General features: G+C 47.5%; 1 protein-coding gene across 2 annotated transcripts in view; it reads left to right on the plus strand.

Annotated features, from left to right (window-relative positions):
- Positions 1-27,245, plus strand: part of ASPA (aspartoacylase) — a 147,984-nt gene that overhangs the window by 78,642 nt on the left and 42,097 nt on the right. For both annotated transcript variants that reach the window (XM_086955013.1, XM_086955014.1), the window contains one exon: positions 19,422-19,531. In XM_086955013.1, coding sequence (XP_086811139.1) covers positions 19,422-19,531 — 110 coding nt within the window. The remainder of the gene's footprint in view (positions 1-19,421; positions 19,532-27,245) is intronic.

The raw sequence follows: 27,245 nt of genomic DNA on the forward strand, positions 1-27,245 counted from the left end.
AGTTTGTCCCACTCTGAAATACACGGCTTCAGTAGGAATCAAATTCAACCTATCTGACAGTATGAAACCTCCTCAGCCACGATGTCCAAATGTTCATACCTTGGAATACTAGATTCCAACAAACAATCTACTGTTGACCATCCCTAAAACATGGTGGAAGAGCATTCAAGGTTCAGGGTGCCATAATAGGAAATTCCATTCCTCTATTGATTCGTAAAGAGCCCTTGCTGAAGAAGTTTAGTAAGAGATTACAAACCTGACTCTTCACATTGTGCACCTTCCTTAATTAGGGGAAGGGAAATCCAACTGAATCTTAACATCATTATGAGACACCGTAAGGGGTGTGAGGACCTTCACAAATATCTTAAATAATAATAATATTTTATTAATAGCTGTTACCAGGAAGATCAAACTACTGCTCAGTTGCCTTTTCAAATATTGTTCGACTCGGTCACTTCAACGGTGCCAATTATAGCTTCCATGCCAGAGGAGTAGGAATTTGGATAGCTCCTAATGTACCACTTACAGTCCAGAAGCAGCTTGCAGGTGCAGAAGGCCGATACACTTTTATACAACATCTGCTTAATGGGAGGGAGACAACAATTTTAGATATCTAGGCCTTGTACACATATGATCCAGCCTTCTTTACGGAGATGAACTGCTTATTAGATCCCCACCTAGGCTTCACACTTATAAGGCTGGGAGACTTTAATTGTGTCATTGATGATGATACGATTCCCCCAAGAAAATATAAACAGAAAGTATTGTGATCAATGGTACAGGGTATTGTTAACTTAGAACTACTATAATTCTGGAGAAGGCTCAATGCAAGAAAACATGAGTATTCATGTCACATACAGATGTATTACTGATATTCATGAAACCAACATATGAACAATGGGAAGAGCTAGTTGCCCCATACACTAGAGGAGAGTAACAAGGGCTTTCTGACGAATAGTGCCAAACATATGCTGGCATAGTACAAGTTTAACAAACAAAATCTCTGCGAGTAAGAAATAATGGATTCATTTCAAAGGAATGGAGCTGGAGGGCATATGAGACAAGGGTTCCCCATATCCAAATTGCTATTTGTCCTAGCAATAGAATCCTTTGCTGTCCGCTATGTAACAAACTCCAACAATGGGCTCAAGAACTATATTGTTGTAAAAACATAGTATTATTATGTGCAGTTGACTATTGTTATACCTGGTATACCTGGCGTACCGCTTGGCGTTGTTTGAAATTCTATTAAAAATTAAGGAATGATGCAGACAACAGTCTACACTGAGCATGTACAGACAAAAATGACAAAATATTCACGTACTGCCAGAGATGGGTATGCCCGAATGAAAGACTTGTTACGCTACCATGATCTACTTGTTCCACTACCTTGATCTACTATTACATGCACGGAAATAAATTTAACGCTATCAACAGCTCAGTAGATTTTTTTACATCCTTACCCTGTTCCTAGCTAAGAGAGTGGACATGACCAAAATGCTAATCCTCCCTAGATAATTATATTTATTGCAATGTAGCATGTACCTAATTTCATGGAAGAACTTCAAACAATTGAAATTCACAACTACAACTGAAGTACCAGCCAAGAAGAGAAGTAAAGATGGATGCTCTACAGTGCGTGCACAAAGAGAGAGGACTACAAGTCCCTGCTCAAGAGTCTTACTACCTTGCAGCACAACTGCTGTTGCTGCTTTCTGGATTGGAGATACCCTCCCAAATGAAATTAAACATAATAATATTGTTAACTTCTGTGGTGATAGTTCCTTTAATCTTAAACCTTCATTAGCACCTAATCCTTCCAAATAAATCAGTACTTTAGAAACCTCCCACACTGAATTATACCTAGAAACTGATGGCTTTGAAATCCTTATACTCCTCCATAGTCTCTTCACCAAATCATCCTGTCCCTCTTTGATGCCAGTAAACAAAACATGGCCTGAAGCAATTGCTGATCTATGTACATTATTAGTACTGTAAGAAAGTCCCTTCTCAAACATTTCCAATAAATAATTCATCACTTTTATGAGATCCACTGAAACGGTATCAAAATCCCTCTCCACACACCAGCAAAACCATTTCTGCCAAGCCAACCTTTACATTTTCTGAGTATCTGGTACCCAGGATTCCTTAATGGGAACTGTAGCTCCCTGTGAAATTCCCGGCACCTTCCAGTCTTGCCTGAAATTCTCCATGCTACCAGCCTCAGCTGACCTGTTATTTCCATATCGTGCATTTCTCCTGGGCCTACTAAAAGTTTTAGAAATACAGGTAACCAGATTTGGAATTCCACCAACCATTCTAGGAGGATTGGATACCAAGTCTGAGATTTCCAAAGAGGTGTTATTAACACAACTCTCTCCTTCCATTTTTGCAGACCATCAAGGTTACTTGAGTAATCATTGAAAATGGGGTGAAAAGCATATGTCCTGAGATCCCTCCATTCCTGTCAGAATTCATCTATTTTTGCTGGCTCTGCATCTGGATGCCAACTGAAAAACCTCCTTATCTGGCATTCAACCTGTTTGCAAAAAATACACCTGAAAGGAACCCCAGATCTCTATTAACTTCAAGAAAACTGATCTGTTTTGTGACCAATTGCTCAAATCCCTTTAACTCCTCGAGAACAAATCTGCCTTCACGTTGCTCAAACCCGGTATGTGCTCAGCTTGCACCAAAAACTTCCATTTCATACAATACTCCTAGAATACCTTCCCCAGATCAGCAAGATCCTTTAAGCTCAGACCATGAACCGGTTCACATTTCTCAAGGTTGAGATGTTGTATATACTTAAAAGAACTGAACACCTTGCCTTGACTTTCATGAAACTTCTTATCGCAAAGAGTCTGCCAATAGTTTAAAACAGTATATCGGTAACCTCCTCTCCTCTTCCAACCATATTCCACCTGTCCGTACTGCACCACAACGTACACCACGACATACTAAGCTCGCAACTGATTCTCTAACCATCCTTGGATTCTCCCTCAGAATAGTTTTTTCATTCCGCACCTCCATTTTCCTTAACCACCAACATAGCTCCTCTTTCGCTTCCCCCGTATGCACCATCTCCTCTGAATATTTCAGCCCATCTCTTAAATGCTTCACTTTTAATCTCTGAAGTGCCCGATAGCTCAAACGACCTGAAAAATAGCTTAAGACAACAGACCTACCAATCTTGCCAACATTCCTTAAGAAATTCTTTCTAAATTCAAAACTAGGGGGCGTGGCCAAGATAGCGGCGAGATAAGACGCAATCTTCGGAGCTCGACCTCGCCGCCCGCCGATTATAGCGACTAAGTGCTTCTCAGGGGGCCGGAGTAGCATATAACTGCACCAGAGGACTCCCCTCAGCCTCGGTGCCCGAGGCGGGGGGGGGGCTACAGACTCCAGGCACTGAAGCCAGAACCGTGAGCAGACGAGACCGGCAGGCCCGAATGGCTCGCGCCGAGGCGGAGGCCCTGTGTCAGGGTCGGCCCGCTTCAGGTGCCGCCGAGGCCAGCTTCAACCGAAAGGGCTTCTGCCGGGCAGCCTGGAAGACATGTGGGCCGCCCCCACCGAGCCTGGGTCTCGCGTCGCTAGCCTCGGGATCCTATGAAACAGGAGGCTAAGTGGCGCTGAAGAACCGAGAGCGGTGCAGAGCGGGAAGGCTGCCGGCTGACCTGTACGCTGCGCACCTTCGCAAGCGTAGGTGAGGCCGAGTCTTCCTCACTCCTGCGCAAGGAGACACAGCATTGCTCGGAAGACGTCGGAATCTCGGTGGGCCCACCTGTTGAGCGAGGAGCAGGCGGTGGACAGAGCCGGGGCCTGGAGTGGAGGAGGGCCGATCGGCCCAGCACGGCCTCGCACTACACGAAGACACCCCCTGCAACAGATGATGGGGGCTGCCCGCCTCTGTCAGCGGTATGAAGATGATACAAGACTTCGATGGTCGCAGTGAGTAATCCCTGTAGAGAATCCGCGCAGCCTCGCTGGGGAGAGCTCCGTTGCCTCTAGCCACCATTTTCCAACATATTGTGAGGCCCGGTCTGATCCCCGGCCCTTAGACTGACGCAGGAGACCGGCCGTTGGTGGTGGAGGAACAAGAGGGCGTGGCGACGGCCCACACAGCACTGGGTGGTGGATATAAAGGCACCCAACTCGCAGCAAGCACAGTGCAAGCACGCCTTTAAGCTTCAAGGCCACAACTAGGGAGCCCATGCGACATCGTAGCGCCAGTACCTCCCTTGTACAGAAGCAGCCTTGAATCACCACGACACTCCTGCGCCCTTGGCCGAGGTTTCCATGGCCCGCTTTATGTGCCGCCGAGGCCAGCTTCCACCGAAATGGCTTCTGCCGGGCGGCCTGGAAGACATGCGGGCCGCCCCCACCGAGCCTGGGTCTCGCGTCACTAGCCTCGGGACCCTATGAAACGGGAGGCTAAGTGGAGCTGAAGAACCGAGAGCGGTGCAGAGCCGGTAGGCTGCCAGCTGGCCTGGCCGCCACGCGCCTTCGCAAGCGGAGGTGAGGCCGAGTCTTCCTCTCTCCTGCGCAAGGAGACACAGCATTGCCTGGAAGACGTCGGAACCTCGTGGGCCCACCCGTTGAGTGAGGAGCAGGCCGTGGACAGAGCCGGGGCCTGGAGTGGAGGAGGGCCGATCGGCCCAGCACGGCCTCGCACTACACGAAGACACCCCCTGCAACAGATGATGGGGGCTGCCGCCTCTGTCAGCGGTATGAAGATGATGCAAGACTTCCATGGTCGCAGTGAGTAATCCCTGTAGGGAATCCGCGCAGCCTCGCTGGGGAGAGCCCCGTTGCCTGTAGCCACCATTTTCCAATATATTGTGAGGCCCGGTCTGATCCCCGGCCCTTAGACTGAAGCAGGAAAATGGCCATTGGTGGTGGAGGAACGAGAGGGTGCGGCGACGGCCCACATGGCACTGGGTGGTCGGCATAAAGGCACCCAACTCGCAGCAATGCACAGTGCAAGCACGCCTTTATTCTTCAGGGCCACAACTAGGGAGCCCACGCGGCATCGTAGCGCCAGTACCTCCCTTGTACAGAAGCAGCCTGAAATCACTGTGACACTCCTGCGCCCTTGGACGAGGTTTCCAGGGGCACCCCACGCACATGGATGGTTCAGTGATCAGTGAACTAGGTGGGTGAAGTGAAGAGGCTTGACCAGCGGCCGGAGGTGGCCTCGGGAACTACAGGGGTGCAGATGTGGGTCACAACACCTCTCCCGGGGTGAGGGCGGAGTGGGTCTCCCTGAGGGATCCCGGTTTGGCTTTTGACCTTTGGCTCCCCCCCCCTGCAAATTTGCTATTCTGCGCTGGTAGACCTGGGACTTTGACACGAGTCTGGCGGTTAACGCCCTACCCGACCATTCACAAAGGAGCAGGGATTGATACCTAGCGCCAGGGGAGAACGACGGTAGTGCCCCCTATAGTGGGCTCTCCTTGACGCCCTCCGGACTATGACCTCAGCTAGAACGAGGAAACAGAAATCCCTGAAGGATAATTTCAGAAGAGCGTAGTCCAAACCTGACCAGCTAGCTGCGTCCTCCCAGATGGTGTCCCCTCAGACACAGCCTGATGTCGGGGGCGAACTCATCACCAAAGCATTCCTGGAATCGCTTTTCAATACCCTCAGGGCGGATATACAGACGGTAAAGACGGATCTCACTGCTGAAATGCGAGAACTCTGCCGAGATGTGGACAGCGTGGGAGAGCGAGTGGCGACCCTAGAAGTAAAGAATGACAATGTTACATCAGATGTGCACATGCTCCAGCAAGAGATTCTTCGCCTGCAGGATCAGCACCTAGATACCCAGACGCACCTGGAGGACTTGAAGAACAGGTCACGTCGCTACAATATTAGAATCCGGGGGGTGAAACCTTCAGACGACATCAAAGACTTGTTCGCCTTAACGGAAGGTCTCTTCCACTACATTCTGGCGCAGCCGCCTGATGTCCCCATTGTCGGTCCACCCCGGGCGCCCAATGCCCCTCCGGCTGATATCCATGTTTGCTTGCAAGACTTAAAAACCAAAGAAGCAATTCTCACAAAAGCCAGGTCCCTTCACCCCATCTCTTATCAGGGACACTCCCCAGTACTGTATCAGGACCTGGCTTTGATCACCTTGCAGCGACAGTGTCAGTTTCGCCCTGTGACAGAGCACCTCAGGCGACAGAACATTACGTATTCATGGGGGCACCCATTCCCCCTTATCTTCCTCTTCAACAGCAAACTACACAAGATGCGCTCCCTGGTTGAAACCTGCCAATTGTTGGGTCTGGCAGTGCCCAGTGATGACGACGAACAGCGAAGTGTGGTGGCAGAACCAGAGACTTTCCCCTCTGGGTGGCAACAACCCAGGAGACGACGGCGGTTCCGGAAGCCGGACAAACAAGACATAGTGCAGGGCCAGCAGGATGCAATCACCTTCGCAGCTGACGTGCTGGTAGGCCCGAGCTCTACCGCTGAATGAGCAGCTGACGCATGCCTCCCTTGAATAAAGGCCCTCTATGCATGGGCAAGCGGCGGGGGGATCAGATTCCTCCCCTTCGTCACACCATGAGCCCCGTGGCGACGACTTCCCGGCTTCTGAGGGAAGGCGGACATTGTGGTCAGGACTTGATTTTCCTATGTAGACTGAGTTTTGTTCCCTGTTGGAACTCCTATTTTGCTTTCAATTTTTCTTTTGGGGTTTTTTAAGTTGGGCTTCCCTTGTCCACCTCCCCTGCCTGCCGATCTTACCCTATCACCCTCCTCTGATGACACATTACCCCATCAAGGTCCTCACCCTTAATGTATGAGGGTTAAACAATCCGATTAAGCATAGGTCAGTCCTGGGTTACCTGGAGACGTCCGGGCTGACATCTGCCTTATCCAGGAAACCCATCTCTTATCCAAAGACCATCATAGACTACAATCTAGGTTCTTCCCCACGCAGCTATTTTCCTCTTGCACCTCTTATTCTGCAGGGGTGGCTCTCCTGGTTTCCCGTTCCTTCCTGGGCAGAATCATACAGAAAGAAGCAGAAATCTGGGGTCGCTTGCTAACATACTAGTTCTTGCTGGGGGGGAGGGGGGGGGTGACGTTTGCTGTTGGGTCTATTTACGCACCCAATGAGGGACAAGCCAAGTTTCTCCATGCTGCCCTTCGAGAGGCGGCTGCAGCCTCAGACCGCCATTTGTTATTGGGGGGCGACCTTAATATTGTTTTCAACAAGGACTTAGACCGCTCATGCCAGAGGACGTCACAGGTAGGAGTACTTCCAAGCACAGAACAGACATGTCCGACCTAAGGCTCACAGATCTTGGGCGACACTTTCACCCGCGCACCCGCAGCTACACTTATTATTCCGGGGCCCATTAGTCCTATGCCCGCCTTGACTATTTTCTCAGCACCACTTCACTTCAAGCGTATGCAGTGGAAGCTGAAATTCTGACGGCTTCACTTTCTAACCACTCACCGGTAGTGGCCACCTTCCAGTTTCACCGCTCCTCTCGACCCCTTAGACACTGGCGGTTACGAGATACATTACTACATCTGCCCTCGATAGTCGAACAAGTTCAGAAAGCTATCACTAACTTCCTCACCCTCAATGCTAACTCGGATACCTCTCTGGCGACTCAATGGACAGCTCTGAAAGCAGTTCTCAGGGGGGAATTCATCACAATTTTCTCCGCCCAGAACAAAGAGAGGACCGGCAAGAGGACGGAACTTACTCAGAGGGTCTTGGAGCTGGAACAGCTGCACCAAAGAACCGGGGCTTCCCGGGCCTGGCGGCAGCTCTGTATCGAACAAAAGCAACCTGCAGCCTTAGACCAGGATAGAGCTGAGTATGCAGCATTGAGACTCCGGCACTCCTATTATACAGCGGGGGATAGATGTGACCGCCTTCTTGCCAATAAGTTGCGTGAAGCCCAACAGCGTCAGGGAGTGCAAGCCATTTGCGCATCCAGAGCTAGTTTAGTCTCTGAAGACGCAGAGGCATATAGAAATTTGTACGCAGATCTTTATATAGGGGACTCTCTTGATGCTCAGCAAAGTGCTAAATATATAGCACAGGCCCAATTGCCTACCCTAGGCAAACCACAAGCCGATTATCTGGATAGGCCTATACAAACGGAGGAAGTCATCTTAGCAATCTCTCGCCTCAAACTAGGCAAGTCACCCGGCCCGGATGGCTATACGGCCGCCTTCTACAAGTCATTTTGTGGCCAGTTGGCCCCCATTTTGACGGGCCTTTTTAACACCTTCGAACAAACGGGTGCTATCCCGGGGGGAGATGCTGGAGGCAGCAGTGGTGGTAATTCCGAAACCGGGAAAGGAGACGGTAGCGCATATAGACCTATATCCCTATTGAACATAGATATTAAATTATACACCAGCATCTTAGTGGCTCGCCTGGCACCATACATGGCCCAGCTGATAGAGCCTGACCAGGCCAGCTTTGTGCCACAGAGGCAGACTAGTGATAACACCAAGCACATCCTACATTTGATAGAGAAGGCGTCCCGCACTCAGGGCGAATACATGCCCTGGCCATAGATGCAGATAAGGCCTTCGATAGGGTGCATTGGCCCTACCTAGAGATGGTACTGATGGATGCTGGCTTCGGTGAGAAGTTTCGAACTCGAGTTTTAAATTGCTACTGCCTCCATATGGCTACAGTCCGAGTCAATGGTCACATTCCTCTCACTTTCCGATTGGCAGGGGCACAAGGCAGGGATGCCCTCTGTCGCCCCTCCTCTTTGCGCTCTATATGGAGCCCCTAGCACTGCGAGTTCGAAAGCATCCCCTCATTACTAGAATTAAATTTGGTCGGGATGTTCACACCATTAGCTTGTACGCGGATGATATGCTGCTGTCCTTATCAGAACCAATTACGTCTCTACGCGCCCTATTCATTGAATTCATTCATTGAATTGGATAGCTTCGCAAACGGCTCAGGGTTTAAATTTAACATGGAAAAATCCCTGGCTCTGGATGTTTCCCTCTCCCCGCACACCCTAACCTTTCTCAAGGAGGAACACCCGGTACAATGGGCACCCACAGCAATACCCTACTTAGGCCTCCAATTGGCCCCCACCATTCAAGCCACCGCTGAAATCAACCAGTCTACACTCTGTGCCCGCTCAGAATTGAATAGGTGGAAACACTGCACAATGTCTTGGTTAGGCAGGATTACGGCTACCAAAATGACTATCCTCCCCCAAATCGTATATCTCCTACAGACTCTTCCCCTCTGACCCCCATCTGGCTGGATTCAACAGACCCAGGCGGACTTATCACGCTTCACCTGGTATGGCCGCAATCCCCTCTTCTGACACCAGGTCGCAGTACTCCCGCCAGGGGAGGGAGGGGTAGGGGTACCAGACATCCAGTCATACTATCATGCCGCCCAGCTCTGCTATATAGTGGAGTGGCAGCGGATAGAGTCGGAGAAACACTGGCTATTCAAAGATCAAGCTGTTGCAGGTCGTCCGCTGCAGGGTATCACATTTCTCCGCAGATCCCACCGCCCCCCCGCCCACCCCAACCTGTATACCTCATTGACCACAGGCACTCTCATGGACTCGTGGGACCGGACCAATGTGTCCGCACAGCTGACTACCTACCCATCTCCTCTTACTCTTTGACAATCCGGACTTTCAGCCAGGTTCGGATACGCGGGCCTTTCAAGCCTGGCGCTCTTCCCCCTGCAGGTCCCTGGGTCACCTGTTAGATCTGGCTGGCGTTCTCACTTTTCCACAACTCAAAGAATACTACGATATCCCGGAAACTTAACACTTGCCATATCTTCAGATACAACACTGGGCATTACATCCACAAGTCAAACCACAGGCGCAGCGCCTACTGACCCCCTATGAGAAATGGTTAGTGACACGTACCTCAGATATAAAGCTGATTTCTGACCTTTATCGAATTCTTTTGGCCAACACCACCCACACTTACAATGCAGGTCGGGCCCGTTGGGAACGAGATCTGGGCAGAACACTGAGCCACGAGGAATGGGGGAATATATACCACAAGGCAAGACACTCCGCATATCACATGGGCCTCACGGAAACTCTAACCATGATTGTTACCTATTGGTATTACACACCAGAACGCCTACATTGCTTTGACCACCAACGGAGTGATCTGTGTTGGAGGGGATGTGGGGAGGTGGGTACGCTGGAACAAGTGCTATGGAGCTGCACTTGCATACAATCATACTGGACCCAAGTGATTGATGAAATCGACCAACACTTTGAGACACAACTCCCAAGATTCCCCTCTTACATTCTCTTAGGTCTCCCTAACACATTGACCTACCCACTTAAATCCAGGAGAGGTCGACAGATTGCGATTGCTCTGGGATCGGCAGTACAGAATATCTTAATACATTGGCGTTCCACTCAACTCCCCACGCACACTGGCTGGCTTCAGAGACTCTGGCTAGTGCTGGGCATGGAGAAACTCACGCTCACATTGGCCTGTAGGGGGTCGGAATTTCCAGAACTGTGGCGGCCCTTCTTGACGCTGATGGTGTCTGAATTCAGGGAATTAACATGTCCTCGATACCTGCGCCTGCTTCGCCTGCCTGACACACAGATACCAAGCTGCACATCCAAGCCATCTCGCCAGAGGGGCCGTTGAATTCCAGATTGCTACCACTTTACACGCTTCCTCCCCTTTTTCCTTCCTTCCTGGGTTCTTTGGTTCAAGGTGGACGAGGGGTGGGTGGGTGGATGGTAGTAGGGTGGTGGGGTGGGCTTGATGGGGGGGGGGGGGTTAGTTTTTTGTTTGTCCCTGCCCCTGTTTGTCTGGAGGACCTGCTCCATGCTTATTACCTATGGTAACAACACAATGTGGCATTATTGTTCCTTAGTATGTCATTGAGGGGCTTAGGGTCATTGTTGTTTATTTGTGCTGAAATCAATAAAAAGATGTAAACCATAAATTCAAAACTACCTTATCCTCTTGTACCCTTGCATAACTCATTGCAGCCCATGTGTGCGAGTTTATAATTATGTTTGTAAATAGATGCATATAATAATTATTTTCTGCAAATTAATGTATATTATCAGGGTTTGCTGTCTTTTTGTTTTTGGAAAATCGGTTTCCTGTATGCATTTCCAATTTGATTTCACACTAGCTCTCTATAAGACCCATCATGACCTTCTTTTTGCTTTCTGATGTTTGCTAACATTATATCTATTGCCTTGTTTCCTGCATGGAGAGCTGGGCGATCAGTTCCTCCTCTGTCTCCATACAATGGTACATGAAAATTGAGGACAAGCATATCAAGAAATAATAGAAAATGTCAAATGTTTGTTCCACAAATTTCATTTTCATAAACTGGCAACTGTTAATGTATGCAGATTTAGGTATGATGCAATAATCATGCAACGCACACGTGAATTTCTTTTTATTCACATGCCACACCCACCCTGCGATCACCATTTTTGTTGATCTCACTGTGAACTGCTTCTGTGTTTGGAGTGTTATTACTGAATTATATAAGTCTGTGTTTTTTGTCTCTACACAGTCTTGCTTCATAGTGCTAAACAGCAGAAGTCTGGTAAATGTAATCTAGAGTTCAGAAACTGGCTGCTGTGTGCACCAAGCCCATGCCACGTTATTGTCTCACCTGCTCTTTCTCTGAATGCATCAAGCCGTGGTAATTCTTCGCGGTTTATTTGTCAGTGTCTCCTCCACCACTGCTCAAGGTCTGCTGTTGCAATGATTAAGTAAACAATTCAACACCGATACTAAACTTTCTCAGCTATGTAAAGGTCACATTCCCTTTAAAATGTTTGGTGACACTATATACTAGGCCTCAGGTTTGTTGTGAACTGACACCAATAACATGAGCTCTTAAGCATTGACGAGGCACCTTTGCAAGGCTACTAATGTCTAAACAAAGCTGAACAAGGTCTTCCATCCTTTTAAAGTGTTTATTCCCGTGATGTTGTTGGTTGGGCAAGGGACCCGCTACCGCAAAAACTCCAGAAAAATACATTTATATCTGTGCACATGTCCGTGTATTCATTCTTTTTTTAAACAATGTTTTATTGAGTTTTCACAAGACAAAACAATGCACTTACATTTGCTGATTTTAACAGATGTCCACTTTTCAATAGATCGTCCACAAGCCCAGTTTCAGTATTCCAGTTCCTACCCCAAAAAAGGTTGAGTAGTTAATGTATCTCCTCCCTGGATCTTAATCTCCTATTTCGGAAACATAGCTACAACATACTATGATTACCCCTAGGTCCAAAAAGGAAAGCTGTGAGGTGCCTGTCAATGAGATAGACATTTCCCGACATGGAGAAATGCTCAGTGCACATGCACAGCTGTGTCAGTGTAGAAGCTTGCCCACTGGTTTGGGAATTGGGGGACAGAGTGTGGTTATGTCTATCATGCAGCGTTGCAGTCAGGGCCCTCCCTCAGGTATGTCTGCAGTGGTCCCCATATGTCATGTGGTCGTGTAGTCAAGGGTAACAGCTCGGTATATGTGTTTAGCTGATCCTTACAAAATATGAAATCGTCCAGCCACTCCTTGAATTTGGGAGCTCGCCCTCGCCCCCACCAGCATGCCACCCTCTGCTTTGCCAAGAGTAACCCCAATGATATGGACATCCTGTAGGGGGGCTCAATACCCGCAGTGAATCCCATCAGTGCCATGACTGGGGTGAGGTGAATGTGAATGTCTACCATTCGAGACAAGGCGGCTGACACCTATGACCAATAATCGTGTAGCACCGCACAGTCCCATCCAAGATTAAGGAAATCTGGACATCAATTCCACATTTAGCATTTAGTATAATAGACACGATGTATGAATTTGAAATGTATGATATGCAGGCGACTTCTAGCAGTTTTCATACCTGGCTGTTTATAACAATAAAGCCATTGCCTATCTGTAAGTGGTTTGTCCAGATCTAAATCCCAGCCGGCTTGTGAGTTGTTCTGGACCTCAGGGCGCTCTGCTTGGGCAGTCCGGTAGAGCAGAGAGACAAATTTGCGGGTCACGCAGCCTGCAGTAAAACATTTACAGCCTGATTCATCAAGCTGATATGCGCTCGCAAAGGGCCAGATTCTCAGAATCTGGCCCTTTGCGAGTGCGATTTTTGCATTTGGGATTCATCATCCCAAATGCAAAAATCGCTATTTAGAAATAGCATTTTTCTAAGTTCCGTGTTACACACACACATGTCCTTAGGACATGTGTGTGCGCAACACCTGTTGAAATGTGCATTTAAGGGGTGCTACAGGGTGTCCTTTGGACACCCCTGGCACCCTTCAAATCGCTATCTTATTTGCGATTAGCAAATTGCTAATCGCAAATAAGGAATACTCCCCATTCATTCCTATGGGGCTTTTCGCCCATAGGAATGAATGGGGAGTTATTCCTTTTTTGCGATTAGCAATTTGCTAATCGCAAATAAGGAATCTGTAGGAATCACATTTAATTTTGCGATTCCTACATGAATCCCGTTTGCGAGTCTGTAATAGCGATTCCTTATGAATCGCTATTTCAGACTCGCAAAACGGGTCTTTCATGAATCTGGCCGTGAGTGTGTGTAGGGGGTTCATGGGGGAAGATGAGAACGCCAGCCCTGATGTCGTGCCTAAGCTATAAAAATATCTCCAGCGGTGAATCCCCACTGTCTTGCCGTCCTTGAAAACCCCTTCATGATAAAGGTCCCCCCAAGTGGCTATATCCCTTTAGTGTAACATGTCACGGCAGGATGTCTCGTGAGTGACAGGGGTCAACCGATGGTAAGGGAGGGGTGTCAGCTGGGAGTATAGTAAGGACTTTTGTTCAGCTTCTTAGCCAACCTTTGCCACACGAGTGAAGTGCACGCCACTGTGGAAGTTGAATTGTCTGCACCCGGGACTTTCTCTCCTAAAAAAGTAGTAGTGGGAATGGGAGCTATGTAACACTGTACGATTGCTAAGTTGGGCATGAAGGGCAGCGGCCGGAACCAGTAGATCGCAAAATGGGCTAGAGCGCAAAGAAAATATAATTCATGGGGGATTCATAACCACCTCTCGAGAAATGTTGGGTAAGTATAGTCCAGTACACTCGGGGCTGTTTTGTCACCCCAGGTCAGCGGGTCAGCTGTGTCTGTAAAGTATGGAAAAAATGGCGTCCATGAGGGTATGGTATATTGAGGAATACTTATAGCAGCCTAGGCAATGCAACCATTTTGATTAAAGAGAGCAGTCCTGCCAGTGACAGAGGCAGCGAGATCCAGCAAGATACGGCTGCTTAGAGCAAGGCAATCGCAGTTCCATAGTTCGCCCACAATGTTTCCTCTCTAACCCTAGAAACCACAACTCCCAAATATATCATTTCTGAATCAAACCACGTCAATGGGTATTCAGATGGGAATCTCATGTATTTGCCGCTGTTTATATTTACTCCCAATATCTCCCCAAAGCAGATAAACCACTGGAGGATAGGACTCAGACTAACTTGTGGGGCCAGAATGTAGTGGGTGATGTCATCGGGGTAGAGTGAAACTAGCAGATGTCAAGTAGGGTATCGCAACGTGTACTATCTATGATACTGTCAGAGTTTCACAGCTAGAGGCTTGACTGCCAACGCAAATAGGAGGGATGACAAAGGGCACCCCTGCCTGTGGCACGACATGTGAACACGTCGGACCCTTTCACCTGAGCACTGTCAGCAGAGCAGACAAAATGCGCACCACGGTGGCAGAGCACCATCAGATCCCATGGGCAGTGAGCCATGCCCCCTCACACGGGGCAATGGGCAGACGCCAAACAAAACATGACTCATACAGCAAGGCTAGGTGGGCTGGGAGCAGTGCCAACTGTGATGATTTTCATCCATTTTTGCAACAACAATGTCTGAACCTCGACATGTAACAATGCTGCATGCAAGTGTCTTAAGCATGTCCCTGTCTGTTTTGGCCGTTGCATCATTCGTCCTAACACGCACATCGAAATAAAGTCCATGTCACCCCATTGGTGTCTAACTGTGTGATGTGTTGATTTGATTGTCCACCTGTATGCCACAATGAGCATCGTCCCTACGTAGGGAGGAACTGACTGATGCATGTGCAGTGGCGGTGTGTCCCTTTTGAAAGTTCAACCTCTATAAGCCAGACATTGTCATGGGATAGGTGCTGGCCGACATGTGCACTTACATGACTACAACAATGTGAGTATGGTGTGCAACCTCTGACCATGTGGAGCACTGTCATACATCATAACGGAATGTGGCCACACAGATGTGTCTAAGTGGGTTTGCGACGTGCAGTTCTGATGTCACATATGATGTAGGGTGGCACTCCTGGGCTGCTACAGATCTGGTCACTCCTACTTATAGCTCCATTCAACACATGGATGTGGGGCTATAGTGAGGGGGGACGTGAGATTATTGTTGATGTGCAATGGGGACATGGCTAGTACTTCCCTTCAAAGTCATCCAATTTGCCATGTGTCTCAGGGATACACATGTGCATAGACATAAGTTACCATGGTGTACCTTCATGTGCACTCATTGTCCCCACATCCAGCCATACTTCCATACGTGAGAGAACATAGTAATGACACATCTGTGTGATTCAGAATGTTTTCTTCACATTCAGGTGATTTAGGGAGCTGGTACTCTACATGCCATCCAAGCCCACATCACATGGAAGCCCAGTGGTGGGCCAAACCCAGTCCTTTGGGGATTGAGCAGTGATTAGGAAGTGGGTGAGTACATTCTATCGGCAGGATTGCTGTGAAATTGGTCTGCAGTGATGAAATGGACGTCCATGTCGGGGTCCGGTTGAATGTCGCAGAGTGTTCCGGGGGTCAGTAGTAGGAGGTGCTTACCAGGCAGGCACTGGGCACATGGCAATGATGGATGCTACTGCCACCTCCTCACACAGTAATTCCCCTCCCCTTTTTACTTCCCTGTACAGGTTCTGTGTCCGGTGTGTGTGGCGGGGTGATGTCTGCATCACTGTGTGCCACTGACACAACAGTTTGCGAAGGTGATGGGGCAGCATCACTGTGTGCCACGGACACATCAGGGCTCGGAGCTGTGTGTGTCGAAGTTCCCGCTGCAATCATCTGAGAATGGCTCTATGGCAGCAATGGCAATATGAGGTACTGCAGGGCATTGAGGTTCCCAGTTACGACTCGCTGGTGTACAGCTGCGGCAGACAGACTTCCAGCCTGCATCTGCTCCATGTTCTCCATTGACCTCCGTATCTGTGCCAACTCTGTGCTCTGATCGCTGGTGCCTGTCTGACCACACAGCTCTTGTATTATGTTCATTGCCCCAGCGAGGTCAGCCAAGGTCTGTGCTGGAGCATGGTGCGTACAGGGGATGTCCGATGGGGACTGTACTTGGTCCTTGATGGGACTCAGACACCCACGTATGGCATCGACTTTGGCTGCCACGAGTTCAAAGCCCGCCCGCAGCTGGTCAGCCAACTGCACCTGGCAACTCCACATACGTAGTTGGAAATCCTTGAATTAGTCGGGGGTGCTGGGAGACAGCTTTGGGGGTGTGTGTTTGCTGCAGTGTGGTCTGTGCAGGTGGTGGGCTCACCTCAGGGCAGCTGGCCTGCCCTGTTTCCGGGGATGGGGTGCGGAGGCTATCTACGATCCGTTGGAGGGTGTCGGTGCAGATGACCAGGGTGTTCTCTTCATCGTCACTGTGTCTGGTCTGCTCTGTAGGAGGTGTTGTTTCTCCCTCTGCAATGTGAAAGGGGACATGCAGGGTTACAGAGTCGTACATGTATGTTGGAGATTTGCAGTAGTATACGTTCTGACTGCATGCCAATGTACATTGTGGTTGTTATGGTGTAGCTGGCTATTTGATGGCAGTCAGTGTATTTGTTCGACTACATGACGGATGTGTGGTAGTACCTGTGCTTTATCATCACACAGTGTCAGGCAATGCCAGATATGATTGGACACTTACTACGCACATATGGGACCTGTTGTGAGTCGTGTACTATGGTGCTGGTGTTGCACTTTGTATCTCATTGCCATCATTGCTGTTGTTCTGTGATTGTTATGCGTGTGCTGCATTATGATGTTGGTGATCTAGAGGGGGTAACTTTGTGCACATTAAGGACGGGGGCCTACTTGGCATTTCTATATGTGCTGCAGTGTGTCAAGGCTCTCAGTGACATGTTCCACGATCATTGTGGGAGTGCATTGTGCTACACGTAGTTGTACATGTGTGCCAATGTGCCCATCTCCCCCCGACCCCTGTCCCTGGTTGTTACTCACCCTGTCGCCGTTGGGTCAGGTTGTATCGTGCTGTGACCAGGCCCCCAATTCCAGCCACCATCTCAACACTGCTGACTGTAGCCACCAATTCCTCCAGCTCATCAGTCACCTCCTGTGTCGCAGGACTCCCACCTCCAGTCGCCCTTGCTGCCTCCTTGTTGGCGGGGAGCTTCTCCTTGGTTTGGCTGTGCACTTCATGCCAGCGCCTCTTGATCTCCTCTGGTTTCCTCCTCACCACTCCAACTGCATTGACGTTGTTGACGACAGCCTGCCATATTTCCGTTTGGGTTGCCAGTGCCGCAGTGAAGGTGCCAAACAGTTGTGTCCTATGACCTTCGTGATGATGGTCCAGTCTTCCTGTGGACTGAAGCCCGTCTTCCTCTTCCTCTTGTCCTTCCCCGAGCACAAGGTTCCTTGCTGATCCTCCATGGGGCTTGTGGGGTTCGGCTTGTCCTCTGCACTCGGTCCTGGTGCATCCATGGTCCTAGGCAGTGTGAATTTATTGTTTTTTTTCTCTCTTTTCTTTTATAGTGCAATTTCCCACCAGATGTGTGGGATTAGCAGGCGTGTGGCTGGTTTTCTCTGATTTTTGTACCGTGATTGGCCTTCTCGCATGTTTTTTTGCGTTTGCGTTTCGCATTTTTGCAGCGCGGTGTAGATGTTCATGCTGATCTGTGACGCGTTATCTGATGACTGTCGCATGCTACCGCCTTGTTGTGAATTCCCCATTGACACAGGGTTATTTTACCGCGATAGGCTGCAATGTTGAAAGTTGTGTTACGCTACTCTTGCGGTAGTTATCACACATTCTTGTGAATGTACCCCTTGATTTTTTACATTCATGGCAGGCGGTGAAGTTAAGCTTAAATCTGTATCTTGGTGTTTGCAGCTTTTGTGTTGTAGACACTGTGTCACTCCAGCTTCATATTGTGACACCCACACCATGTTCATCCTCAGTTTCCTCTGAGCCTGCAGTGCATGTTTTCACTTCGAAAAGGTGCAGAGAGGGTGGATTACGGAATAAAGAAATAAGTGCATCAAAGCTAGCGAACATCTGGTGTATTCCGGTACTACATGAATGGTGTGTAATTTGACATCTCACATTATTTATGCGTCCGGAAGTAGGGAACCCTCTGCTGGATTGCTCTCACTTTTTTAACAGGTTGCAGCGAATTTGTTGTTACTAAAAGAGTTCATCGCTGATTTTTCGTAGATCTTTCTATGCTCTAATTTGCTTCTCGCTATGCCTCCCTAAGTGTACGGTATACGCTTAATACTGTGAATATTGAAATCTCGGATTCCAAGCAGGACATATGTTCTTGTACTTTATTGTTCTTTGTAAATTCTGAAAACAGGAGCGGCACCTCTTAAATAATTGAGTTATTGTGCTAGAATGAAATTAGGCTAATTCGTCAAATGTTAGCTTTTATGTTGTTGCTTTTAGTTTAATCTTTGAATTTGTTTAAATACAAGTTGCAGCCCAAAGCTGTACTTTTACACTTGTTTCTATATTCGATGTTAACAAATTTCTCTTGCATTTACACTTTTAGGGTTTTAAGTGGAACCCCCTTATTTATGAATCTACATTTACAAGTGACGATATTGTTTTTTTTAACATGTATGTCAAAATTCAACGAAAAAAATGTATTACGGGAGGGTTAGCAGTGTTTTCTGAATCATCAATAACCATCTAGCTTATCAATTGATTCGTCTTTGTATTGTATAAACTATTGGATTTTGAAAATGTCTAATTTCAGAGCCTTTTTTCCAAGGAACTTTGTTATGCATTACTTTAGTGCAAAATGTAAACAAACTATGCACTGCTGGCCTTTGATCTTTGGTTATAGTCATCTATATAATAAAATGGTGATTTCATGTTTTGTCTGTACTTTTATGATCCTGGAGATTCAAATATAGTTACTATGATGATGATGAAATAAAGAATGGCACAAATAAAAAAGTCAAAAACAACAGCAACACCCAACTATGGTTAAATGCTTGATAAACTCTTGGCTCTCACATTTGAATGATGCATGATACATATCCCTATATACTGAGGTTTTTAATTCAGTTTTGTGAGTTTACAGAATGACCAATTTATTTATAGCATAATGACTGTTCATTATTCATAATTTTCAATTAATCTCCCCTTTTAGGAAAAGAATTCCCCTCTTGTGATATTGAAGTTTACAAAATATCAGAGAAGATCTATTATCCTAGGAATGATGATGGTGAAATTACTGCTATTATCCACCAAAATCTTCAGGTATAGCATGATTATTCTTCATGCAATATGTGTGACGGTTTAGGGGAGCTGTTTTGATACTTGTGAAATTGCAGCCTAATTGTGCTTATCTCGTTTTCTTGCCTTGGGAGTTCCTTTATTGACTGAAAAGCGACCAATCAGGTTACAATACTTATGTTTTATGCATTTTCTCAGAAGAAAATAACAGATTGCAGTAATGTAACCAATTATTTAATTGTACTCTTTATTACTCCAAGTCCTGCTTTTCTGATTGCAGTCCTTACACTTGGAGATGTGTCATTGCACAGCTTACCAGCATTCTGTGGACCTGCAAAAATACATGTGTAGTTCAGTATTGTTTTTAAAAAAAATATATCCTTCGTAGGAGTTTTAAAACTAGGACGATTCTCACCCTGACGGCTACTTCTTCAGGTATCCTCTCAGCACAAGCTGATAAGACCACTCAGGGAGTGGCGGGCATAGGGACTGTGCAGTGGAGAAGTAGGACTCTGGGTAACGGAGCCTATCAGCAATTAAATAATCTATTACCCTACTATTCCTATTTCGCACAAGCCATACTCATTGATGCCATACCAAACAACGTTGACCACAGGTAAAGATAGAGAAACCCTTAGCAAAACCCAGGATTTTATTTCACACAGAAATAAAGTATTATCTTTCTACAGCACCCTGATGCTGCAATTCATATTGGAAAATTAGGGAATTAGAAAATGTATTTGTTAAGTAGCAGCTCTGCCGATGACTAAAGAAAAGATTAACTGAATTTTCTCTCAGGAAACTGCTACTCTCCTAGTGGATCTTCACGTAACCAGTTGGATCATATGTACATGAGCTTTAGCATAAGCTATGTTTGTTGTGACAAAAATGCAACGACTAGGAATTGGTGAAGTAGGCTGCCTTTGTTGCCTCCACTAAATAAGAAACTATCTTGCAATTGCTGATATCTGCCACCCATTCCAAACATATCTCAAACACCAATGGGCATTCTTGTCAAGACTTGTGATGTTCTTACTGGATCTGGCATGTTGGAGAGTTTCTCGACTTCGGTTCTTGAAGGTCTGGTCTGCCCAAGGTAACGACGACCCTTTCTGGTAACCATGATGCCGCTGACAATAAAATAGCCAAAGCAGACCGTGCCCTCCAAAAGGAGTCCCAAGAGGGAATAACCCAGTAGGGACAACCTCTGGTGGAAGTGGGACCTCCAGGAATTAAGAGGAAGGAAAGAAACCTCCAGAAGGAGAAAAAGAAGCCCAGGAATCCGAACCGGAATAGAAGGCTAAATCAGGCACAAGGTAGGCCATAGGAATCACAGATACACCCTGCAGGGGCACAGGATACCAACAGGAGCGAGAACACACCAGCAGGAGTGAAGAGTGTTGTAACACAAGGAAATGAAGCATCCAGCCCTTTAAATACCCATGAACAGGAAGTGACCAGACAGGAACAGGAAGTGACCAAACAGGAACAGGGAGTGACCAAACAGTTAGTAAGTGACCACCATCTTGGATAAGAAAAAGGAGAGTGGACGGAATAGGAAGGTAGCCATCTTGAATTGGTAGTGCAGATACTTCCCAAGGCCTTCTGGGAAGAAGACCATGGAATCATGGGGAGGCAAGAAGACATGAAGAAAGAAATATATATCCAGTAAAAGGAAGGTAAGAATATTTTGCCCCAACATGTGAAAATGAGAAACCGCAGCTCCAAAATCCGAGCTGCGGCATATCTGTCATGCAAATTGTTGAATAACAGGCCGCCGTGTAGGTAGGTGGCGTGCCCGACACAAAAAGAGAGCAGGCACAGCGGGACACACCCACGATGCCAAAACAGCAACAGGAGGCCACCATGCAGCACTGCAATGTACCCGAAGAAAAGAGGGAGGCACCGCGGGCAGTATCACTGCCCGCGAGGAAGAAGCGGACAGCACCGTGAGCCAAATCAATGTCCGCGGTGCAACAATTCTATGAAATGGGAATAGATATCCTGCAGCTGGGATAGAGGCACTGGGTTAAAGGAAGGCAACACACTCTCCTCAGACAATGATAGAATGAAAGGGTTTTCTATGAAAGGGGCTATGGAATGAAATAGGAATGTGTCTGATAATAAGCATAAATACAGCCATCAACATGGATGGGAGCCTCAGTTCTTTCTATCGTCAAAGCTGACATGTTTGTTACCAGGAGAATTATGGATCATGGTATACCACAAATCTATCTAATCTGGTGGTGCCTCTGTTAACCTGATCAATGTCACAGATTGGAGATGTACTGCCATTGATGGACATGAAATAGGGGAATCAATAGACAGTTGTACCGGTGCATAATCACTTCAAGATCTCTTGCTGATCCCTGATGTAGAAGGCCTTCTCTCCTAATCTTGAAACAAGAACTACAAACAAGACCTCCAAGATACAGCAACATCATGAGGTGCCTACAGAAGTATCCCCTGGGAGGGATACTGCTCCGGGATATTAAAAGATTTCGGGTGTCTCTTGGCCCAAGTTATCATGTTCTCAAACTCCGAAATTGTTAATTACAGGCCTGGAGGCATCAGCCCCAGAGTAGTCTGTGTAGCTGCTGGAGCTACAGACAGCTTGTGAGTCTAGTCCCTGGCAAAAAGTAGACCCAATGGTATTACATAACATAATGTTATCCATTCTGGGGGAAATAGCTTGTAATCTCTTTTATCTCATAATGTGATACCACACATTATCATCAATTACAGCCCCAATATCTCCTCATGGAGATAACAGGGAACTTGTAATAGGACCCATAGAGACTAAACTCTGTGGGGCATGGATGAGATGGGAAAATTAATTCCATAGCCACTTCCAACTGACACAGAAGTAGAGGCCAAAATAAGCAGGAGTAAAGAGAAGTACTCACAGAAATAGGACCCTTCTCTTCCATATTTTCATCAACAGTCTATAAAGAGAGATGGAGTGAGTAAGTAAGTAAAATTGTATTGTTTTTGATTAGTTAAAACCATTACAAAAATACATTCTGATAAAACATTTTGGTTATATTCCTTTTCGATCAATAGTCTGTACTTACTTACTGGGAGATGGAGTGGTGGGATAGATGGGCCAAGAGACTCTTGGGCCATAGGAACAACAGATGACTCACAGTTCACAATGTTGAATATGGACCAGGGGACCAATGAGGTCTTGAAAATTACCTCATTCAGGCAAAATCTGCAACAGTGCTCCAGTCACGTACAAAATAACTGGGAGAAGGGATAATATTTTCCGATTTAAATAATTTAGAAAAAAATATAGTTTTTTTGGCAAGACCAATTCCCATACCCTGGTCTGCAAATCCCCTTGACTGAGAAGTCAAGTCTTGCGGAGTATCTAACATTTCTGCTGGTTTCTTTCAGTTGAAGAAGTTGAAAAACTAAATTCTATATTTTGCATGAAAAATGCAAAAAGTTAGCGCCACAATCAATTATGCGGTATTGGCTCTCAGTACCTTCAAGGGGGTGGGGGGGATACATGTATATGAAGGGGTATAAATACCATGTAGAAGAGTGTCAAAATAGTAAAGCTAAATAAAATTGTTCAAAAACCCTCTGAGCTGCCCTTCAGAGGCCAAAGAATCGGGGGAATGGAGTATAGTCTTGCTTCCAGAACAACAAAACACAGTTAGTGAAAACTGCCAGGACATATAGTCATTTCTAAGCTATAGCATCATCAAAGCCACCCACTCCTCTTCTGTTATATGGTTCCTACAAATCTAGAAGGACTGTGTTGAAACCAGCACTGTCTGGTTGGCTGAGGGGGTGCCCTAGCCAGCCAGAACGCACAGCTCCATTCAAGGACAGGTGATTACAAACACTGTACAAGCTGCGTTCACCCTTGGGTAGCTTGGCACTGAGCAGTCAGGCATCTCTCAGAAGCAGTGTGTAAAGTAAGAACACAGCAAGCTAACACAATAAATATTCTGCATAGCATAAATGACATTGAGAAATGCTGTATATATTCAACACTCACATTAAACAATGTCACATGAATCTCCTGGAGTTCTAGGCATAAATCATATTTGCAATGTTACTAGCAGTTCTAAGCCCATGTTGATCAGATCTCGATAACATGCACACATAGCGAAAGTCCTATTCTAAACCCCACCCAGCACCCTTATGTGGTGCGACACGTTTGCAACCCCCCGGCACCCCACTCACGCTCATTATCCTAATCATGAAATTACACACAGCTATAGGGTGTACCCTGGGCTAAAATGATCTCAGTAATATGTGCATGTACAGAATTACTTTTAGCAGCAGTGCGGGACGAGACCACGTGGAAAAACCCACTCTTGAGAGAGTGCTTCTGGTAAAGAAAACAACACGTGTCATGAAGAACATGCGGTCCACAGAAGTTCACTCCCCCACACTCACTCTCACTTTACACCGCTATGCAATGTGACAGGTATCAGCCCGATCAGTATGGGCACTTTCACACTCATACGCAGCTGACACCCTAGTGCGGTGCCACTGATACCAAGCAGGTCAATAGATAACACACTGCAGACCCTATGACTCCAAGTCTCCAGCCACCCTCCATTTCACCCCCCACTGTCCCAGACACCCCAGATGGAAGTACACCAGCCCCTCCCTCTGGACACAAAGCAGCTCAGAGCTAATGGCACACCATATATGGGTCCCAGGAAAACAGGTCAGGATAGGCAGCAAGCATAATCAAGGGGTAGACGTAAACAGAGGGAGTTTTGAATCCACTCCGGAAGCACAGGGGGGTCATGCAGTTTCTTGATCTGTTCCCGGACCTTCTCAGAAATGCCCCTCCAGCCTAGTCAATTTTCCTCACTCCTATCTGGCAACACAAAGTCTTCAGAAGGGACAGTTGGAGAGAGGGCAGTTGGTCCACTGTAATGGGACCAGTAAGGGAACAAGCAGTGAATGGGGAACAACACACAGGGGATCAACCTGTCTGGTACACGTTGATCCAAGTGGTGCCCCGGCAATTAAGGCACCAGGTCCCGTGCCCGAGATGAGTCTCACCAGATGCTTCAGGTTACATGTAGTAGAGTTTCAATTCCGAACTTCCGTGAGAATGAGGCACTTTGTCCGGCTCATCTTGATGTCGGATGCACAAGACGATTCCTATTACACGAACTTGAGTTGCAATTCCGTACCTCCCTCGACGTGAGGCACTATGTCCGGCACACCTTGATGTCGGTTGCACCAGACAATTCCAGACACAAACACAGGTACAAGTTCAGCAGTGCTTCACGAGGTAGTATTAGACCCTTCAACGGGTGCATCCCCCACCTCCGTGGTTCGCAACCTGTGAAACGGACACTGCACGCAATGAGCAAGCAGTCAGCATTGCACTTAAGAAAAATGCAGCACAGTCGAGGAAGCGGGTCACCTTGGATCCCGCAACCGGAGAATCCGCTCACTATCAACAAGTCACTTATGTATGCTGTGGTCCCTGCAGTACAGGAACCACTTTGCCGTAGATACGGGAAATGTCTTGAACTCTGCACTTTCGGCAGTCCGGTCTCCAGGCACGAGTCTGTAGTTCCAAGCTCACATTGTGCTGTTCAGTAGGCAATGTGGGCACTTAGAGGGCACCCGTTGACACAGGTAAATGGTGTGGGCCCCTTTTAGGAGATCTTTGATGTCCCTGAGACCTCTGAGTGAACAGGAGAACAGCCAACTTGTATGTGGAAGCCCACTTCAGGGTGCCACACGTCAGCAGTTAGTCGGCCTAGGGCAGCCACTAGAAAGTAAGGCACGCAGTCCTTTATTTGGGCAGTTATCCTCCATGTGTACAACACAGTCCTCTGGCAATGTGAACCACTAGTCCAGTTTCTCTGTTCCTGTGTCCCTACAAGCGGATCTCTCTGCGTAGCGGGTGGCACTGGGTAGTTATACCCTATTGGTCCCTTGAACTTGCGGAAAGGTTCAAAGGGTATTCCTTTGCAGTGCAGATGTGTCCCCTAAATTCTGAACCCTGTCTGCCCTGGGGCCTCAGAATGCAGATCTCTATCTTTATGGGGGCTGTGATCTGGCCCTAGAGATCGGGTGCCACAATCTCTGCCCCCCCATATATTCTGCTTGGCAGGCACATGAAAGATGTCAGCTATCTCAATTGCATGTCAATGGCTTATAGTTGGTGCTGAGGAATGCCTAGATGTGCTCCCCCAACTCCGATGTTGATCGGCACCAATCACTATAGCATACAAAGAGTTTATGTCTATATGCAACATTTCCACGCAAGATATGCTAAGTCCACCATTACCATTAGAATGGGTTTGGCCTAGCGAATCCATAGATAGGAAACATTATGAGTCTGTGTCTCTGCAATCCATTCTTGCAGCTTGAAATACAGGCGCCCCAATCCCTTTGCTAACCTTTAGGGAAGAGCAAGCCTCCTCGGTAGGGGAATCCTCATGGGTCCTCCGTACTAGTTGGGCAGCCGACAACCGTGGGTTTCTGCCCAGCCCTTCAACTTCCATACCAGTGGAGGTGAAAGGCCCCCCTCCAGCTGGATTTTGTTTGCTACCAGACAGTGGAGGATGTGCACAAGGGCACTCTCAGAGACCTGCTGCGGCTGGTTGGACACATGTTTAAATGCACAGTCTGTGCAGGTGTGCACACTGGCATGTAATAGCAGGCTGGGGGATCGTAGGTAAACCACACCAGTGGTACAAGTGCACAACCAGGCTGCAAATGCAGGCCTGACCTATATTTATAAACATTTTGCCAGCATCACGCTTCCTTAAATGTGTTGGAAGGTTGTGCACTCTTTCACTCTCCTGTACAGTGCAGGTCAGCAGCCCGGGTCCCCAGGACTCCCAAGGTGTCCATGCGCTATCCGTCTGACCATGGAGGTCCGGATTCACGCTAAGCAGTTCCGTGGTGCCAATGTCCATACCATCCCGTCTTGGCAGGCTGGTGGTGGGGGCCTAGAAACATCACAGGTGCAGGGCCGACCATTACTATCCGACCAGACCTCTCAGGAGGTGTCACATAGAGGGGAACTGACCCTGAGGTAGGGTGACCCTACCTAAGGGCTCTCCCCTATTCAGGCAGCGGTCATGCTCCTGCCCCCACCTGGGCCCTTCAGCCTTCGGGATATACCCTAGGGCTGCTCCGGCAGTAGGGTAGGCACCCTCTGGGTTGGCTTACCTGTGGAGACGCTGACCTGTGTAGGAGATTTAATGGATAGGTGAGTCCCGTGGAGCATGGTGTGTGGCAGATCCCCCTATTCGCCAATGCCGTACCTGCCCTGGGAATATGATGTACCATTTCATAGGACACTCCTGGGTGTGACACTTAACCTAATCGCGTGACCACCCCACTCCTAACCTGTGTATGGTGGGTGCTCATACCTTCCTACTACAAAACAGTGGGAACTGCCCCGAGTTTTAGGGTCATGAACAGAGGGTAGGGAAAGACTAGGAATACAAAAAAAGCCAAATGTTTTGGGTATGTTCCCCTAAGAAGGCCATGTCCAACAGACTGTGTATGTAGAACAACAACACTTCATAATACTGATACTGAGTCGTCTTAGTTAATCAGTAAATTTTGGTCCGTTTAGCTAGCTTACAGTACTGCTTCAAAAGTCCAAAAATGTACAGAGTTATAGATGTTGTCAGTAACCTCTAATAAGATTCTAAAATTCCCAAGGAATTTTGGAAAACAGATCTACCCTTTTTCCTTGTCACTTTTGCATGCCCACAGTGTCACAAAG

This window comes from Lissotriton vulgaris, chromosome 2_1, assembly GCF_964263255.1.
Source record: "Lissotriton vulgaris chromosome 2_1, aLisVul1.2, whole genome shotgun sequence".
In the NCBI taxonomy this organism is placed as follows: domain Eukaryota; kingdom Metazoa; phylum Chordata; class Amphibia; order Caudata; family Salamandridae; genus Lissotriton; species Lissotriton vulgaris.